We start from the raw sequence: 19,817 nt of genomic DNA, 5'->3' as shown, positions 1-19,817 counted from the left end.
AACCGTTTAAGCAGACTGGCATAGTTTCCCTCTAAACACAAACACACCCAGCACCCACAGTCTCTCTTCAACCCACAGGACACTCTCCTTGGGTGGGATGACTCCAGACCTCTGATGTAACCCAACTCCGTCTGACATCCCAGCAAGGCCGTGAATGCGCAAAGACAGAGCCTTGCTATTCTATATAATGATAACACTGTCATAAATTAGAAGCATTTATTCTGTACAAATATGGACAGATGAAAAAAAATCGCGATCTTACCCATGTGGTTTTTGGATTTACAAGTAGCCTTTGCATATTCCCCCAATTATGGGCTGATTTTCACTTCTCTAGAACAAATAGTGGACGCTTCAGATTCCGACTCAGGGTGACTGAAGCCTTCCTTTCCCTCCCTTCTCCTTATTAACATATCGCAGTTAAAAAATGATTACAGACCTAACAGGTGGAAAATTGGTCTTTATTATAGCACAAAATAAACATGGCCTATTTGTTCTCTTCCCTGTGGTTTGGACCCACAATTATTAGATTTGAAACATACTTCTCGTCTCTAGGTACTTTAGGTAGTCCACCTTTTTTTTTTTTCAAGGACCAGAAGAGCATAATGGCTAATTACATAAAAATTTAAAATGTGATATGGCAAATAAATAGCATGTGGCGGAACCCCAAGCTCACGTGTGGGTTCAACAGATGCGAAATAGTTTTCCATTCAATAAGGTAAGATGTACAGTCATGCTTGGAAAGCCGGAGATGAATCTGCCCGGCACATTTAATTGTCATGATAAAAGCATGCAGACAACACGGGTGGTCTTCGCTGGAGCCCACCCAAATCAGAAGCATGGATTCCCACCCAGAGGCTGGAGTGTCAAGTCAAGCGTGTATTTCCTTCCCTTTTCTTTCCTCTTGACCATCCTCATACTCTGAACCTCTCTGCCTCTGTGAGGTGCACTCTGAGCCATGCCATAGAAGAACCCTTCTCTACCGGGAACTCCCCTGCCGTTCACACCTGTAGAGCTTGACCTGAAAGTCTCCTGTGTAAAGTAAATGCTTTGAGAATAGGGGGTGGTGAGGGCTCATATGAGAAGCGAATACCAGCTTTCCATACTTTGTCATGAATTAATTAAGAGCAAATACATAATGCTGTGGGACATAAGCTGGGGCGGGGAGGGGGGAAATGCAGAAGCTTTAGTTTATGTTGGGTCCTTGTGTTGGGGTGTAGCCCCAGGCAGAGGTCAATCTAAATATGTGTTGGGGTCCCTAGAGTATGGGGGTGTCATGCTGGAGGGGAGAGAAAAGGAAGCAGAGGAATCCTATGAGAGGTTTGTCGACATCCAGCCTTGCTTATGCTCAACATTTGAACACAGCCTGTGTGACTAATCTGCTAAGGCATTCGCCTTTGGTCTCCGTCCTTTCTCCTGGAGGTGATGTAAAAACCTGGGTACTGGTAACTATACAAGGCTTGAACTTCTATGATACATGGTACAAATTCTTTTCTTTTCTCCTTCCGGTACTGGAGCTTGAAGCCAGGACCTTTTGCATGCCTGGCCAGTGCTTTGCTACCTAACTGCACCCCCAGCTCAATAAAAAATACCTTGAAGCTGTGGGATGGACCCTACGCACTTGACCACATGCGGGTTGCAAGGCATCCATTTCTATATGCAAAATAAACTCTCAGGGATGCCTTGCATCTGTCTTTGTTCATAGTGGACTCGATATCGAGTTTACCCTAATGAAAACTGGAACAAAAGCCTCCTCCATTCTCATCTCCCTGTTGCACAGAGAACAGTGCATCTCAACTCTTCCCCTTAAGGGGTACCTGCTCTTCTGTAGGAAAATGAATGTAGGAAAGAAACAGGGAATGCGGAAAGGTAGCCATTGATAAAAGTCAGCCACAGAATGCATTCATTGCAAGGACCATAAAGATAACATTGGACCATTCGTGAACTGATTACGCTATCTCTGTATATGATGGGCCCTAGTGATCCTCCATCTTCACTCTGGTGCTCACCTCTTCCCCACTCTATGTCAGCATTGCTGTGGGAAGGCAGATGGCAAAATGCAATCTAGTCCTCTTGGAGGTCAGGCCTTAGGTCACTAGGGGAACTGTGTGTTCTGGGGCTCAATAAGCAAACGTGAGCCTCACCTGTCTTAGATGCACTGTATCCTACTTCCTTACTAACCTGAAGGACATGGGGGAGTGGCTGGGACATCATGTTCTGTCTTTTGTAAAAGTTAAGTTCACGCCAGCAGCGTGGCCTCGGGAGACACCCTCTGCCTCTAAGCAGAACCATCTCCTTTGAACCTGCTCCTCACAAGGCCATGGCCACCATCACCTGGGAGCAAACCCATACCTGCAGAACTATTCTTCGTCCACGTCTGTTACAAACTGAGAGTGGTGTTCGGGTGACTTGCTGTGCGTTTTGCTTAGGTGGAGTTTTACCGCGTGTTTGCTCACAAATGTCCGACTGCACAACTTACACTTGAATTTAGAGTCTGTGTCCTCTTCTCCAGCTATTGTTTCCGGAGACCTCTGAGCCGACGACACCCGGGAGATCTCCTGCTCCGCCTTGCTTGGCTGGTCAGCTGCCATCCGGGTCATGTCCTTCATTTGGAAGCCCAGGTGAGACTCTAAGTGGCTGATGTAAGTAGAAGGGGTTCTGAACTGGGACGCACAGTCACTGCAGTAAAAGATGGGGTGCCCTTTGTCCATGTTTTTCAGGAATTTTGTCCCACCTGTTTTCCTAAGTTGGTACTTGACATTGGCCAGCCAGTGGCTGATTGTGGTCATCGAGAGTCCTGTGAACTTCGAGATTTGCATCCGCTCTTGTGGGCCCAGGTCAGAAAGCAGATATTTGCCCTCTGATGTCTGGAAGAGGCTCGAGGCAAACTGAGCTTGCAGGATGAGAAGGTGCTGGGGGTTCCAGTTGGACTGCCTGCCTTTTCTTTTGTGCAAAGTTGAGACTTCGCCGGAAACATCCTCAAAGCGCCTGACATCCATTTCCAGCTTCATAGGCGGGACCCTCGAGGAAGCAGCTGGCTTTGGGGTGGTGGCTTTGGGGAGCACCTTGACCATATCGGCAATGTCACACAGAGCATGCTTCTGAGGTGGGGACGTGCAGGATTGTGCTTGCGAGGACTCGGCTCTCTTGCTTTTGGACTTGGTCAGGTCAATGGGCTGGTCACTGTTCTCAAACAAGTAGTGTCGGGACACACTGGCCGGCCTAGTGGAGGTGGGGCTTATGACCGGCTTGTCCACCACGCTGAGACTGGACTTATGGAACATGGAGATTGTGCTTGAGTTGGGGCTGGAGCAGGAAGGTGAGCGCAAGGGCTCCGTAGCTTTGCCCAGGTGGTTGTTCAGGACCGACTGCAGGGCGCTGAGTGGGTTGATGCAAGGCAGGGCTGGGCTGTGGTTAGCCGGTGCACATCCATTGCTCATAGAGGACACTGGTTCTAACGGCTCTGGTTTCTCCTTGAGCAGTTTCTCTTCCTCCTTCAGTGGACAGGGCTCCGCCTTTCTGGATTCTGCAGGTGGTTCAATTTTGGAGAAAGGCTCGCCCTCAGACTGGCTGAAAGATGTCGCCTCTTCGCGGGGACTTTCCTTCCCACACTCCTTCACCACTTCATCTCTATCTTCCGTCTCCTTCTTAACTTGAGTGTACAGGGCCAGGTTTGTGGGCACAGGGCCAAGCGGCATGACTTTCCACTTGGGGGCAATCGGCCTCAGCTTGTTGGCGAGGTTGGGTCTGATTTGCAGTATCTGGGAGCCCATGGCCATGGGTGGCTTGGCACCCTCTGACAGCTGGTAGGCTGCATGGATACTTGGGTATGCGCTCCAGCTGGGAGCACCATTTTGGGCCTTGTTGATGGCTGTGGTTACTGTGTTTTCCAGTGACTTTAAAATGTCCCCACCACCCTTTGAGCCATCTTCCAAGTCCTCCTCTCTCAGATACTGGTATTTTATGGTAGGGTCGAGAGGTTTCTGTAGAGGGTCTTCATATTCCTCGCTTTTCATGCCTTGGTCTTCTTCATTGCTCTCCTCTGCCTTCTCCTTCTTGCTCTCTTTCTTTGACTCAGTGGTAGAGGCTGTACAGTCAGAGGCAGAGTTACTTGATGGCTTAGGGGCCAGAGAATCACTGCTTGGAGTCTCAGACAGAGACTGCATTTTCTCCACAGCCAGCGGGTCCAACACCAGCTGCTTCCCTTTCTTGGAGGCAGAGCTGGTGACTTTGAGAAAGTGACCTGTGACCATCATGTGGGTGGTGAGTTGCTGCAAGGTATCATGAGAACTGCCACACTCCATGCACTTTAAGATCTGGGACTTGCAGGCCTCGAACTGCCAGGTGTAGCTGGCTCCGTTTTGGTAGCCATAGCGGCTGTTGGAGGGCAGCTGCAGGTTGGCATTTTTCTGGGAAGAAAATGAATCTGCAAGTGACCCTGTGGTGGAGTCCGGGGAGCAAGGCCTGTTGACATCGAAAACACGCTTCTTGGCTGGTGTGACCATTTTAGAGGAAATGGTTGGTACGGGTTCCTTCAAAGGCACTTTTTGGTAATGTTTTGTCTTTATCATGTGGACGCTCAAATCTTGCAGGGAATCGAAGGAGTCGCCGCAAAACATACATTTCAGGACCTTTTGAGCATCCTCTTTGTCCATGTCTTGGAAGGCCCTTTTCCGGGGCTTTGAGTAGTTTGTGGGTCTGAGCTTATCTTTTTTGCGGTTGTCGTCTTGATAGTGGCCCGTCTCATTCATGTGCACGGTCAGCTCCACCAGGGTGTCGTAGGCTGCACTGCACTGCCTGCAGCGGAACCTGCTGGCCCCGGTGAACACCGAACCACACATCTTACTGCTCTGCCGGTACAGCTGCACCGAGCTGAATAGGCTGGGCTTCGAGACGGACCGGGAGGGCAAGTTCTGCTGGAGGCTTTTGGACAGGGCGTCCTGGTGCCAATCAAAATCATTCTTGTTGCTGCTGTTGCGGGTGTCACAATTCCGTCTCTCGCTGTTGGATAATTTGAAGCCGAGGCCCAGGCCTGACCAGTAGGAATCTGACAGGATGTTGGCATAGACGGCTGTCATTTTATCCATGCAGTTATGGGGTTCGCTTGGAAGCTTGGGGTGAGCATTTGCTTTCTTGTCCGAGGCATCTCGGCCACAGACGCTCTTGATGTCGGACACCTGGTCGCTGGCATCGCTCAGGAGAGATTCGTTTTCTGCGTCCTGATTGGACAGGTGGCTCCCTGGAGAGTTCTGGCAGCTGAAGTAGCCTTTCTGCTCCGGGACTGTTTCTAGTTCCTCATCTGTGCCAGCGTCGTTGCTGCCCGGTTGGTGAGCCACCGAACCACTGTCTTCCTCCTCCTCCTCTTCCTCCTTTATTTCCTCCTCTTCCTTCAGCACTTCCTCCTGGGCATAGCCTGCAAGAGATACAGAGAGATGGACTCAACATAATGGCTCACACAGTCCATCCCCAAGTCGCTGCTTCCCCAGGCTGAACTGAAGAACAATTTAATCTATGCTTTTACCAACTGCAAGCAACAGAGACAGGAGAAAAGACAGATGATGTATTTTTATTTGGGGGCAGGGTCTCATGTAGCCCAGGCTGGCCTCAAATTTGCTATGTTGCGGGACATGAACTTTTGATCCTCTTGCCTCTAACTCCCCAGTATTGGGATTACAAGCATTCAGTTAAATGGTGCTGTGGATGGAAGCCAGTTTTTAAGCATGCTAGGTGAGCACTATGAAAACTGAGTACATCACCGGGTCCCAAATGATGTTTGTCGTGCCATCCATTGGCTGTTTCATTTTAACTAGGCAAAGACATAAGTCTCTATGAGTGATGACGATCACAAGTTAACAATTTAGGGATCAAATATCATTCTGATATTCCTACAATGAGGCAGTGGCTAAATTCATTTGTATGGCTTTCAGGAAATCTAGACTGAAACACAAATCCTATTAGCATCACAGTACAGGAGAATGTTGGCTCATCAGAAAGTTAGCTTGGCCCTTAGCACATCAATGGCAAAGTGTCCCAAGACACTTGGGAGTATTGCTATAGAGGTATCTAAATAGGAACCTGGAGGCATAGCCATTGTACCTTTGATGGCCTGAGTCTTTCTGTTGTAACATTTTTTATTTATAGAGAGTTGCTGGGAGAGAGACCACGGAGTATGCAAATACAATCCCCCACCAAAGGCTGAAAAATTATGTAAGCTCAGCAAATACAATGATTTTAAAATAATGGGGATGGTGTTAGAATGCGAGATTTGGGGGCTAGTCTATTATTCTCACGCGGGTTTATGAAGACCTTTCCAGACACGGCTAAAAATACTCTCTCGATCTTGTTCCTGTAATTTCAAACGCACCGTGATTTGTGGGTACCCGTCATGAGATGCCAATTATATAGTTGATTTGTGGATGCAAAATGCTATTGGGGAATGCATGCTTTCCCTTCTCTGAAAGGACCGAGGGCCAGTAATTGCATAGGGAAAATGAAGGCATGAGAGAGCGGGCGCAAAGGAGAATTAATGGACAAATATCCATCAGTGCCGATGGGGAATGTGACTGTTTATGCCCGTGGGTTCATTTTCTCCACCTGGCCTTTTAGAGTCATGTGGGTAAAATGCAACCAAAGATGTCCCCATGCAAAAGAGACCCAGCTTCAAATCCGCAAGGTTAGCATGATCTTAATGTAATGTTTTCCTCACAAACATCGCTCTCCCTCTTGATGGCAGGGAAAAAAACAAAACAAAAGCCCTAGCCCAGCTTCTGTTCTTTCCTCCACCAGAACTAAAGCTTGGAAGGGAGGTGTCCCTGCACTCATGGCCAGCAGAGAGAGTTCAAAGACAAGGGGGTCAGGAAGAAGGAAGCCGTAGTCAGGGCTATCAAAGCTGTTGCTATTGGTGAAGATGAAGAATTTTAATTGAGAAATTATTCTCCCCCAGCACCCAAGTAAATCACTGCAAATGCATTTTGATGTGTGCATACATGTTCTCATGTGTGTGGGCATGTGTGCAGCTCTGTGTGGAGGTTCGAGATTGATGCTGCTGTCCTCCTCAGAACCTCTCCTCCTTATGTACTGAGGCAGGGTCTCACACACGAGCCTAGAGCTGGCTCGTTCAGCTGGTTCCTGTCACCAGCTTTCTCTGTGGTTCCCCTGTATCTGCCTCCTGAGTGCTGGGATGACGGGCAGGCTGTCAGGTCTGCCTGGCTCGTATGTTGTGCTGCTTCTCCAAACACTGGTCCTCACGCTTACGCAGTCACCACCGAGCCATCTTTCCAGCCTCCAAGCACGTCCTTTCGTTTTTTATCTAATATCCACACACAGTAAGTACTATTATTTATTTATTTTTAGGTAGTTCTGGAAACTGAGGCTTAAATGTAAAGAACATTGCAGATCCTGAGGGTCCCCACAAAACTCATTCCTGTCTGCTGAAAGCATTCATTGTCTTGTGCAGGACGCTCCCCTTTCTTTCTACCGACAACTTAATGAGTAAGAAAATCTTCCCAGGGCAGCAGTGAAATTTGGTCGATCTCTAACAGCTAGAGAGGATTGTGGAAAGGCTGAGACAAGGGCCCATGGCTTTGAGGGCAGGAGTCCATAAAACAAGATAAAATGTAAAAGTTCAGTCTGGCCACAAGTTTTATGGTTGTGTTTGTTGTTTTATTGTTATTGGTGAGGTGTTTTTTTGCTTCCCCAGCAAGCTGACAAGCAGATTTTTCATTAAATTGGTGTTGCTGGTCTCTAGTGCCAAAAATTGATTGGAGGAAAGGAAAACTACCCAGTCCAGCCAAGCAACCATTAATAAGTGGCCACTTCTTACAAGAAAACTGCATCTTGAAACAACCGAATGCCTGCATCAGACCAGACCATCCTCCTCTCTTCTGCCACGACTAACTTATGAGGTTTTAAGAGGTGTTACACTATTATGTTCATGGAGAAAGTTCTTAATTTCTTAATAAAAAGAGAAAAGTTTCCTGAGACATGGAAGATACTTCAAAAATCAAGTATATTTTAGCCGTCAGATAGGCCACATTGCTGTTGCTGTTTCTTTGGAGTGTCTCTTTGTAGTCCCAAGCTGGCTGTGAATTCTCACAATCCTCCTGCCTCAGTGCTGGTAATGTAGGCATGAGCCACCACTCTTGGTGAAATAATTTCACGTTTGTGGGTGAAACCAGGCAAACTTTATGAAATAAATACAGACACTTTTGAAAAGGAAATGGGTGTTATGACTCTGGGACAAACACCAAGTAAACAATATTGCCCATGACTGCTCCAGGCTATAACATATGGTCACCATGCTTATGGGTAGTGTGGTCACAGAGAGAAAGAAACGCATGTATACACACTCACATACACACACACCATTTGAATACATATAATGCACACAACATACCAATATCTATAATACACACAACATAATATATATATATATATATATATATAATATATAATATACACACAACATATATGTCACACACACATACACACACACCTGCCAACCAATACAGTCATTTTCCAGCAAGGGACAGGAAGTAGTGCTTCTTCCCATTTTTCCTTTTTTCTGCTGACATTTGGTGCTGAGCTTCCCGGACCCATTCAACCTCACAATCTACTTTGTCCTTCTAAATGGATTCCCCAGAAGAAAAGTCGGAGACAGCACACTCCTCCCCCACAATACAGATAAAATTTTCTGCTTAATTAGGCATTGACATGTTTACTATAACCTTTACAGCAGAGTAACTCGTGCTGAGAGACCCTTTTTGTCTGTTTGCCTCCGCAGAATAGACTAAATCTCATGCACCCGATAAAATAACACGTTGAAAAGCCTCATAAAAAAAAAAGTGCCGGCACACCTGTCAAAGGGAGTGTGTCTTAACAATGGCTGAGGGTTCCAAGGAGTTTCTCGAAACCACATTTTAATATTAAACATTTAAAATTGTTCACTTGATCCAAGCGATTTTGTTTGCTATCGGCAGTGGAGGTGAGCAAGGAAAGGCAGCCAGAATTTGGGTGACTGGGGTGCATAATGAGGATCTGTCTCTCTCGCCATCGGTGAATTGTTTAATGAGTTGGCATCATGTGTGGATCTGGCTATAAGCAGATGAGTGGCAAATGCATTCTTATGAACACTTGCTTAGCAAAAGGAACGATCACAATTATGCCAAGGTGGTGGTGGGGGGAGGGGAGAGTAGCACTCTGTAGAACCCTTTTGTGGATTTTTGGCTTGAAGATCAAACTAATTTTCTAATTCCACCAATTTTATAATTTCGCGTGTTACTGTTGTTTGAATCTGGCCATGAGAAACCTCACATCCCCAGGACAGTGAGCAAATGAACCAACCCTCTTAATTCTTTGTCTCAGTGCTGGGCTTGGAGAACGTTTCTCTGCCAGGCTTCCCTCTGCTCAGATAGGGCTGCCCTACCGTCCTCTAGGATAGAATGATGGCCTCCTCACTCCTATTTATCCCAGCCTCCTAGAACGTTCTTCAGTTTTAGACAGATTCTCTGTATATAACCCAGACTGGCTTTGAACTTGCAATTCTCTTATCTCAGCTTCTGGTGTTCTGGAATGACAGGTGTTCGCTGGCTCTGTTGCTAGCACATTCTATGCAAAATGAGCCAGGCCAGGAAGTTCCCACTTTAACTCTGGCAATGGCTTTGGTACACTTAAAGTGAAATGCAAACTCTTAGGACTGACTCTAGGAGCCAGGAGGATCTGGTGTCTGTGTGCCTCTCAGCTCTAGCCTTGAGTAGCCACACCCTCCCTGCCCTGTGTGTCTAAGGAGCAAGATGAAACTGACAACTAACCGGTTCTCTGCAGTCACAGATTTCACCTCCTAGGAGTTCGTTCTCTCTGCTTTTGGCCAAGGCCCTTTCTCAAAAAGGTATTTTTCCCGGCCAGTTTCCCTTCTTTCTGTAAATTCAATCAGAGCCCGCGTCTTAGACATCCCACAGCACTGTACTAACAATGGTCCTTTTCTCCAGTCTACTGATTGCTTGGGGGCTCCCATTGAACATGGAATTAAAATATCTGCCCCAACAATCCACCTCACAAACTCTGCCTCTCTTCTCAGCAAGTCCCACTCCGGCATGATTACATCTTGTCCACAAATGTTTGAATGAAGGAAGGATTGGATGAATAGATCAGACAGTGAGAACATTATTTTTTCTGCAACCTCAGGCTACTCAGCAATAGGGCTGGCTCTCGCTCGAGCAGCGACCACCCCTTCCAAATCGCTCAGGTGTGAGTCACAACCACCTTTATGAATTTATTCGGGCAGACAAGAGCACACCAGGAACCGTGGTTCCCGGCTAACGGAGCCACCAGCTTTCTTGTTGGCTAACTTTGTGCCGTGTGGATTTGGACTTCAGCATGAAGATTAAGAATAGACACCACGACTGCAGAACATGAGCAATTAGACTCTTAGGGTGAACAGCCTGCTTCAAGAACGATTCACACACAGGCCGTCTGACGCCGTGGGCTAATTTTGCCTCTAACATATGAAGATAAACTCCATCGCAGTTCAGTGGTGTGTGCTCCATAGATATGAGGGGGATCATCTAGTGAATTCTTTCTACTTTAACAGTATGTGGGTAAATTTAGAAATAAACCCTTAAGTTTTCAGAAATTTTCTCTTATCTTAAAAGTTAAAAAAATAAAAAAGGAACTACTGCTTTTTAAATAAGTGACTACTTTGGTTGTTCTAAAAGTCTCCAGTAAAAATTGTTTATGTACAAAAATAACTCACAGGTTATCTCATGTTAGATATCAGACCTTTGCTACAGTACATTTCTAGGGCTTCCTTGAAAAATAAATTCATGGATTAAAACATTGACAATTTTTAAAATGGCACAGGATCACCTCCAACAAAGTTTTTAACCAGAGAAAAATGTAAAGCTTAGGAAGCCAGATTTTCAAAAACAAACCAGGATTTGACCAGGATCTCATTTAACAACACACCTGACTGTGGCATGATCATTTTGCCAGTCTGTCCCACTAAGTGACAGCTTAAAGTCACATAAAGAGTCCTCTGTATGTGGGGCAGATCTAAATGAGAGGTGGGACAATTCCACACCAGGTACCTAGTAGGTAGGCTGATAGGTGACACATGGTGAGGCCACTGTGTCATGTTTGGTGAGTGTGGTGTGCAGACTGTTAGTGCAGACATGATTAGTGGTACTCCTGCTGCCAGGCTGAGTGGAGAGTTAGAGGATCGCGTGTGCAAGGAATCTGAGCTACTCTTAGATGGTGGCCAAGCCCAGAGCTAGGGCCTCTAGAGGAAGGGTGGAGGGGCCCATCTGCTTTTTCTTTCAGGATGAGAGGAAGCTAGGGGCTACAGGACTCTCGGCCTCCTCAGATGATATGCACACAGAACCCAGGTCCCAGAAGATCGGGCTTAGCCTGTCTGCTGTCCAGAGGAGTTATCCAAGTTCAGACACCTCCGGAAGCAGGGATATTTTCAGCAACCCTGCCGTCACTCAAGGCACAGAGAGTCTCCCCAATGGTACATGTAATTGTGACTTAGACACACTCCTTGAAAGAGGAGGGTTCGTGGAACTGGGGAGATGGCTCAGTGGAGAAGAGTGCCTGTTGTGTGAAGACCTGAGTTCAAATCCTCAGCACTCTTGTAAAACGCCAGACATGGCCTTGTGTGCCCGTCACCCTAACGCTGTGGGGAAATGGAGGCAGAACTGTGGGGTTGCCAGGCTAGCTCTGGGTTCACTGAGAGACCCCGTCTCAAGGGAATAAGGAGGAAAGCCATAGAGCAGGACGCCCCGTGTCTTATTTTGTGTGACTTTTACCCAGGTTTGGTGATATATGCCTTTAATCCCAGCATTTGGGGAGCAGAGACAGGGGGGTCTCTGTGAGTTCAAGGCTACATCGTGAGACCTGTCTCAAAGGGAAAGTGGGGTTTTATTCATTCCTCGATCTGAATCTCAGAACCAAACAAGTATAGTTCTTTGTTTGAGGGACACTGCAGAGAGAGTGGTGCAGTCCTGGCGAGGCTCATCCTGAGACCGCAAGACCTTTGCGGAAACAAATGAGAAACTTTCTGATTCTCTCTCTCTCTCTCTCTCTCTCTCTCTCTCTCTCTCTCTCTCTCTCTCTCTCTCTCTCTCCCTCCCTCCCTCCCTCCCTCCCTCCCTCCCTCCCTCCTGGAAACTAATCAGTGAATTACAACAACTCACACGCATGATGGATGCCTATCAGATGGGGGATGTGTTGTTATGGGTGGGTGGATATTTATGCAAAGTACCTTCCTGGCCCATCATCCCAGCCTTCAGACTGTGAACCTGTTTTCTCATGGTACATTGTGACTTTCTCCACATTTTCATCACTAGCCAAAATGACTAACACCAGGGAAGTGGACCCTTAGCCAGCCCATCATGCTTCCCTTGTTTATTCATTTGGAAAAAAATATTTATTCTCTGCTACCACAGCCAAGATGCTTTGGGTGAGTTTCAGAGGGACTGCTGTCCCGGCAGATCTTCCCAAAGCCAAGGAGAGGGGAGAGATGGGTTACTGACAGATGCAGTGCATCAGAATGAGGAGGGAGAGGTCACAGGGAGGTCACACATCCCTGCAAGAATGCAGGTAACTGAGTGGGGAAAGTAGGCCACATGGAAAAAGGAACAATCCTAACACACAAGGATGAATAGGAGCGGACATTTGGCTGGACGGAGAGACGCTGAGGGGCTGTACAGTTTGAGCCATGTTGAGAAGCATACTGTCTACTCAGGCTCTCGCATACGGCCAAGAGTTCCTAGGCTTTATTTGTATGCACCGGTGAATATGAAGATGTGATCAACCTCAGGTGTCATTGCTCAGACGTCATCTCTCATTGGCTTGGGGATTACTGATTTCCCTAGGCTGGCCAGTCAGTGAGCCTGTCTCTGCCTCTCTGATGCTGAGGTTCCAAGTGTGGACCACTACACCTGGCTTTTATTTATTTATTTAATTATCTATCTACCTATCTATTCATTTATTTATTTATTTGTCTATGTATTTATTCATCTATCTGTCTATGTATGTATGTATGTATGTATGTATGTATGTATGTATGTATGTATCTATCATCTATCTACCTATTTATCATCTATCTATCATCTATCTATTTATCTATCTATCTAACTCTGTATCATTTATCTACCTATCATCTATCTGTCTATCTATCTATCTATCTATCTATCTATCTATCTATCTATCTATCATCTATCTGTCTATCTATCTATCTATCTAACTCTATCATTTATCTATCTATCATCTATCTATCTATCTATCTATCTATCTATCTATCTATCTATCATCTATGTGTCATCTATCATCTATCTATCTATTATCTATCTATCTATCTATCTATCTATCTATCTATCTATCTATCTATGTATCTAACTATGTATCATTTATCTATCTATCTATCTATCTATCTATCTATCTATCTATCTATCTAGGGTTCTGGGCACCAAACTCAAGTCCTCACACTTGCAAGGGAAGTTCATTACCAACTGAGCTACCTTCCCTAGGCATTTTGTTCTGGTCACCTATAGAGGTGAAACCAGGCTGTCTGGGGTCCACTCATTTACAATCCTTGAATGTGGAGTGGGGAGCAGGAGAGACTGAGGTGGAAGACCTGGGCTGCTTCTCTGGGTTTCATCTCCCCAACTTTCTGACCAGTTTCCTTACCTGTCGGTCTCACTCCAAGCCTGCCTGCCTCTAGGTTATTATTTTTTTTAGGGCAAAGAAGCAGCAGGGACCCAATGTGCTGTGATCTCTCACAGTTCAGAGTATGTTCCCTGTGTCAGCATCAGTAGACATACAGACTGTTAGGCTTGCCTCAAAACCTGCAGGATGAGGATCATTTCAGACTATCTCCAGGGCATTCTATGATCAAGACTCTACTATGTAAATGTCTAAGCTGAGAAATAGTCAGAATACCAGTCTGCACACCAGTATAGAGATCTTAAGGATGTGTGGGAACCAGCTTTGGGAAAGGTTGAATGATTCACACATAAATGCTTGCTTCCAGAGGACACTGCCAAGGAACACTGGGCAAGAGACACAGAATCACTTGCATAAGGCTTATGAAGCCGGGCCCTGTAATCACAACTGTTTGGAAGGCTGAGGCAGAATGAGCTTGCATTCAAGGTGAGCACGAGCTGTAGAGTGAATTCAAGGCTAGCACGGGAAAGTTAGAGAAACCTGTCTCTGAATAAAAAGTAAAAAGTGAGCTGGGATGAGGCTCAGTGTAGAGCATGCTTAGCATGCATGAGGCCCCAGGCCCCATCCCAGGCCCAGGAAGGACCAGGAAAGGACTAGTCCAGGAAGGACTAGGTGAAAGGGCGCACAGTCTTGGACCAGGCTGATTGTAGTTCAGGTCTGCCACGTCTTGCTTACGTGATCCTGGGGAAAGTGCTGATCTTTTCTTTTCTTTTCTTTTCTTTTTCTCGTTTTTCGAGACAGGGTTTCTCTGTGTAGCTTTGGAGCCTGTCCTGATTCTCACTCTGTAGACCAGGCTGGCCTCAAACTCACAGAGATGTGCCAGCCTCTGCCTCCCGAGTGCTGGGATTAAAGGCGTGCGCCACCACCGCCCGGTGTTGATATTTTCAAAGGGATGACATCTTCACCAATAACAGGAATAATAGTAGGGTGTAGTTTATAAGGTGGCCAGGGTATCTCATCCCAGAAAGCATATAAAATACTCAAGGTATAGTACTTCCTCCAATCTCCCAGCCCCACACTAGACACTATAAGAACTGAGAATCCTGATCTTCAACTTGACCTACAGATAGCTGAAATCAGTCGTCTTCTACATTTTCTGTTATCCTGAAATCTTATCCCAAAGTGACGGCACTCACATGGCATTTGCACTCACTACGAGGCAGCTTTGTTGGTGTGTAAATACGAACAGAGCCTTCTCCAGGGTGGGGCTTGCTATTTAATACGAAGTCATTTGTATAAGGCGCCAGTGGGATAGCACAGGGAACTTCTGTAGAAGTGAAGCTCAAATACAGAGCAGCAAGTTATTAGATCGTTACCCATAATGATAATGTCTGCAATCCTCAAGAAATAAATCGGCCTGCTATCCAAGAGAAAAAGGTCTCTGCTCAGAGCCTCGGGCTCCGCATCGAGAGATGTGACAAACGCTTGAAGCAGAAGGTCTCCGAGAAAAAAAAATACTTTATATTCTGCTACCTCAGGTTTCAGGCCAGCATGCATTATTATTGGGATGCGTCTTAGTGACAATTTAAAAAAGCAGAGTGAGAAAATATTCATGGAGAAGGGAGCCACTTCGGAAGCTTTCTGGTGCTTCCAGTTTAGAAATCATTATCCTTAGAATATCCTCAACATGGAGAGGGCCATCAATCAGGAACTGGGGGAGAAAATGTGAAAGAAAACAGGGGCAGAGAAATTGCAACAGGATGGATGCTTCCTTATTCAATGGAGAACCACAGGCTTTGACTTTGAAGCTGGAACAACTGTTTGCGGCGGAATAGCATTACTTATCTCCTATACATTCTCCCACACAAGGCTGTATAAATGCACACACACATGCACCCACCCATCATTCTTTTCAAGAATAGAAGGAGCCTATCTTTTTTTGTGCCAAGGAAAGAGACACCAGCTTATTGTCCAGAACGACCTTCAGAAGGGATGGGGAGCCAGTACCATCTGTACTTCTGGCTTTTTCCAGTTTACTTGGAATAACGTCGCTCACACAGCATCCTACAGAATGTGAAGGTGATCCTGTTTCCCCCTTGCCTGGCCTGAAGTCAAACAGCTCTTCTCTTCTTCGTCTTCTTCTTTTTTGGCAAACACCACTTCTTTCTCTGAAATATTTCATGCAGATAATGGATAATGATCGCTTCTCGTTGCCTTTTCTCGAAAACGTCTAACTGCATTAGCCAAGAACGGACAAACTTTAACCCACATCTTTTGCTAAGTTCGTGGCTGTGACCACTTCCCATTAAGGAAGAAAGAAAGAGAGAAGAAAGTCCAGCGTTGCCTCCCAGAAGCTAAATTGGTGTTGTCAGGGAGCTGGCAGGTTCTTGTGTTTCGGTGAGGAGTATTTGCTGTCTCCCGAGTCACGGAAATCCAAGGTGAACAGGCGCTTTGGGGAGTGTTGCCAAGTCCGAGGACGGGGAAGGCTGTGCTGGCCTGGGGACTCTTTGATCCTGCCACGCATGACTCTGAGAGGAGACCTTCCCACCCTTCCTTTTCATGCTGCATTCTTCACTAGTGGTCATCGTGAGCAGCCCACCCAAATGGAATCCCTTCCCATCCCACCCATTTGGAAACAGCCCTGCATTCCTCTCGTTGAACATGGGATTAAATGTAAGGACGGGGAGAGCAACGAGTTCAGGCTCTCAGGACTTTCATCTTGCATCAGTCCTCAAGAAGATGATTAGCAGATACCTGGGCGTCTTCAGTGTCAGGGAGCACCCCAATCCAGGCTGCTTGCTTCCTGACAGAAAGCAGCCCTGATATTTAGGTTCTGTGGGGCACAGTCTCACACGTGTCTCCCTGTCATAGTGACAGGAACAGAAATCCAGCTATGAAGAGCAGTGTTGGTGAGGCTAAGTTTCTCAGTAGGTATTTACTCTCTCAAGTTACGGCAGAAAAAAAAAAAAAACCAACAACAAAAAACCCTAATCTAGCATTATTCTTAATCCATTTCTTCAGAATTTGTTTAAACACCCTTATCTGACTGAATATTTTTTACAAAACAAGAAGGAAACAAAGAGTTGTAATGGAAGGGACTGGTAGTTTTAACAGCTCTGGTAACTATGCCAAATAAATCCTGACTGAGTTTAGCGCTTAATTAACTAGGTTTAGCTTTCAAATGAGGCAATTTACGTAACACAGGCAGCAGAATCCAGGGATGGATCCACACTGGGCAGCTGGATGGACTGATTTCCCAAATTCTGAGAGATGGACAGCCCCCTTGTCTACCTGAATCATTGAAAGGGATGTCCAGCAGGGTCTTTAGACCCTTAAGGTTTGGGTGAAAAGTACTTTGAGAATATTCTTTTCAAAGCCTGTCGTCCCTTCTCTGCCCTGACTTCCAAAGGGCACAGTCCAATAGGAGAGGTCATAGGTCAGGGAGTTGACATTCCCTTTTGTGGTACTGGCTCTTCTCCAGGAGAGGGACCTGGGGAGGACACCACTGGTGGTTTAACTGAGGGACACAGGACATGGCCTGTGTGCTGGTTCATCTTCTCTGTCAATTTGATAGAATTTAGAATCACCATAGAAACACAACCTGTATGCATCTCTGAAGGTATTTCCAGAGAGGTTAACTGAGGGGCTCTGAACGCAGGAAGCAGCATCCACTGGCTGGGGCCCAGGACTAGAGGGGCAGGAAGGGTGGGGGTGGGGAGGTGGGTCACTAGGGAAAGTGCTTGCTGTGCAAGGACGAGGACCTGAGTTCAAATCTCCAGAGTGTAAAGACAGACACAGCAGTGTGTGACTTTAATCCCACCAGTGCCACAGCAAGATAGAAGCCAGAAGCAGGAGGATGCCAAGAAGTGTGTGGGCTAGCTGGTGTATGCAGCAAACAGAAACGCCAAAGGGGACCCTGCCTTAAAAAAAGAAGGAGGTGAGGACTGACCTCTAACCTCCATATGTTCACTGTAACACATGTATACTCCATTCTCACATGTACATCACACACAGACACATACAGACACACACACACACACACACACACACACACACACACACACACACACACACACACAAGACTGAAAAAAAAACAAGAGAAAACGTGAAAAAGATACGCAAGCCGAGTAACAACACCCCTCTCTGCCTCCTGCCTACACATGTAACTGGGCCAGCCCCCTCACACTCATGCCCAGGCCGTCCTCACCAGTACGACTGTGACTCTTCAAACCAAGAGCTGAAATCAACTTCTCCCTCCTTAAGATGCTATCGTCAGGTACCGTGTCACAGCGATAAAGGAAGTAACCAGCTAAAAGAGCTCGTCACACGTGCACCCTCTTGTCCAGATGCTCCTTTCACAGTTTTAACAAATCCGTGCACAGCACCCTCACTGTGCCCTAACATTACAAGGGCACCTTCCCTCACTCCTGGCTGTGTGTAACATCTTGCATCTAATATTATATATATATACTTGCTAGAGATACATGGGTTATTTCCATACAGAGAGATACGTTTTATAGTAATCAAACCAGGAATTAATATCCCCAGTCCGTTTAGCATTTTTCATTTCCTTATGAAGAGGACACTTGAAATCCTGTCTCAGGTATTCTGCAATCACATTTTTGTTAACTGTGGTCCCCTGCTGCACAACACAACACCAGAACGGACTCCCTGGTCAAGGCTGCACTGTCCCCCGTCTTTCCTTATCCGCAGTCACCTCACTACTCTCCCCAGATTCTGGTGACCACCACTAGGCTCTCAGTTTCTGTGAGTCCGGAGTTAGATCCCAGAGGTGAGGGAGATGAGGCGGTGTCTGGGTGACTGTGCCCAGCTCACACTTTCCCAAGGCTTGCAGCAGAATTCTGAGTGACATCACCAGGGCTGCCTGTGTAAACCTACTCTCATGCAGGCTCATTGGGAAAAAGCCCACGGCATGTAGAGTCCAGTCTCTGGGAGTTTAATGGAATGGAACCTCAGGACATTGGATGGTCTCTGAACAAAACATTTAAAATATATCTGATAAATATCTGATGATTCATTTTTTTATTTTTTTTTTTGAGGGGGAGGGCTGAGCCAGGGACTCTTTATGTAGCTCTGGCTGTCTTGGAACTCACTATGCAGATCAGGCTGGCCTTGAACTCGAAGAGAACTGCCTGCCTCTGCTTCTTAGGTGCTGTGACTAAAGGTGTGCACCACCATACTCAGCCTGATGATTCATTTAAAAGACTGAAAATATTGAGACAAAATGAATACTTCCCCATTTCTTTCTTTCCCTTCTCCCTTCCTGCTTTTAAAACATGAGCATGTGCTCCAGCTTGACCTACCAGACTCTTGTGAATCTTATCTCATGACTCAGAGCTAGATCGTGGTTAATGTGGATTTGCCTGACAAGACCATCATGCAGATGATCCTCTCCCCCTTCCCCAATCCTCACAGAGATACAGGCTCCACCCCTTTCTGAGCGACACTCCTTCCAACATGGTCCCTGCTTCCTCTCAAGTTCCAGGCCCTAATTGTGATTGTCAGCTGGAAGGGATTCATAATCACCATGGAAACAAATCTCCAGGCTTGTCTGTGAGGGATTATCTAGATTAGTTAATTTAGGAGGGAAAACCAACCCCAGATTTGGCTAGTGCCACTCCTTAGGATGGGGTCCTAAGAAGAAAGTCAACTGAGAACCAGCGTTCATCTCTTTGCTTCCTGATTGCGGACGCCATGTGACCAACTGCCTCAGGCTCTTGCCATCACGACAGATTGTATCCTCACACCATGGGCCAAAACAAACTCTTCCTTTCTTAAACTGCTTTCACCAGGCGTTTTGTCAAAGCAACAAGAAAACTAATACAGTCTCCAACAATGATGCGTTTCTTGCCATCAAAGACCCACCCACTCTCTGAGGAGCAACACTCATCGTGAGTTAAGAACCTGAATTTGTATGAATGTAAACTGAATAAATGATTTTCAAAATTCCTTTTAGATTTATTTATTTTATGTGTATAAGTATTTTGTCTGTGTGTATGTCCGTACACACATGGGCCTGGTGCCCGGAAAGGTCAGAAGAGGGCATCAGAGCTGACGTTCCAGATGATTGTGAGATACTATGTGGGTGGTGAGTGTTAAACCCACGTAGGTCTGGTGCGAGGCTAGCAAGTGCTCTT

The 19,817-nt window shown here is 46.2% G+C and overlaps 1 protein-coding gene across 3 annotated transcripts in view; it reads right to left on the bottom strand.

Annotated features, from left to right (window-relative positions):
* The window catches only part of Tshz2 (teashirt zinc finger homeobox 2), a 451,637-nt gene that overhangs the window by 185,496 nt on the left and 246,324 nt on the right, over window positions 1-19,817 (bottom strand). The window contains exon 2 of one of the 3 annotated variants that reach the window (XM_042276875.2): window positions 2,477-5,410. In XM_042276875.2, the coding sequence (XP_042132809.2) occupies window positions 2,477-5,410 (2,934 nt within the window). Of the gene's footprint in view, window positions 1-437; window positions 5,411-19,817 lie in introns of those variants that run through there. The other 2 variants (XM_042276874.2, XM_042276873.2) reach the window with 2 other exon arrangements.

Source organism: Peromyscus maniculatus, chromosome 4, assembly GCF_049852395.1.
Source record: "Peromyscus maniculatus bairdii isolate BWxNUB_F1_BW_parent chromosome 4, HU_Pman_BW_mat_3.1, whole genome shotgun sequence".
NCBI classification, from domain to species: domain Eukaryota; kingdom Metazoa; phylum Chordata; class Mammalia; order Rodentia; family Cricetidae; genus Peromyscus; species Peromyscus maniculatus.
This window is presented reverse-complemented; position numbering and strand designations above follow the sequence as displayed.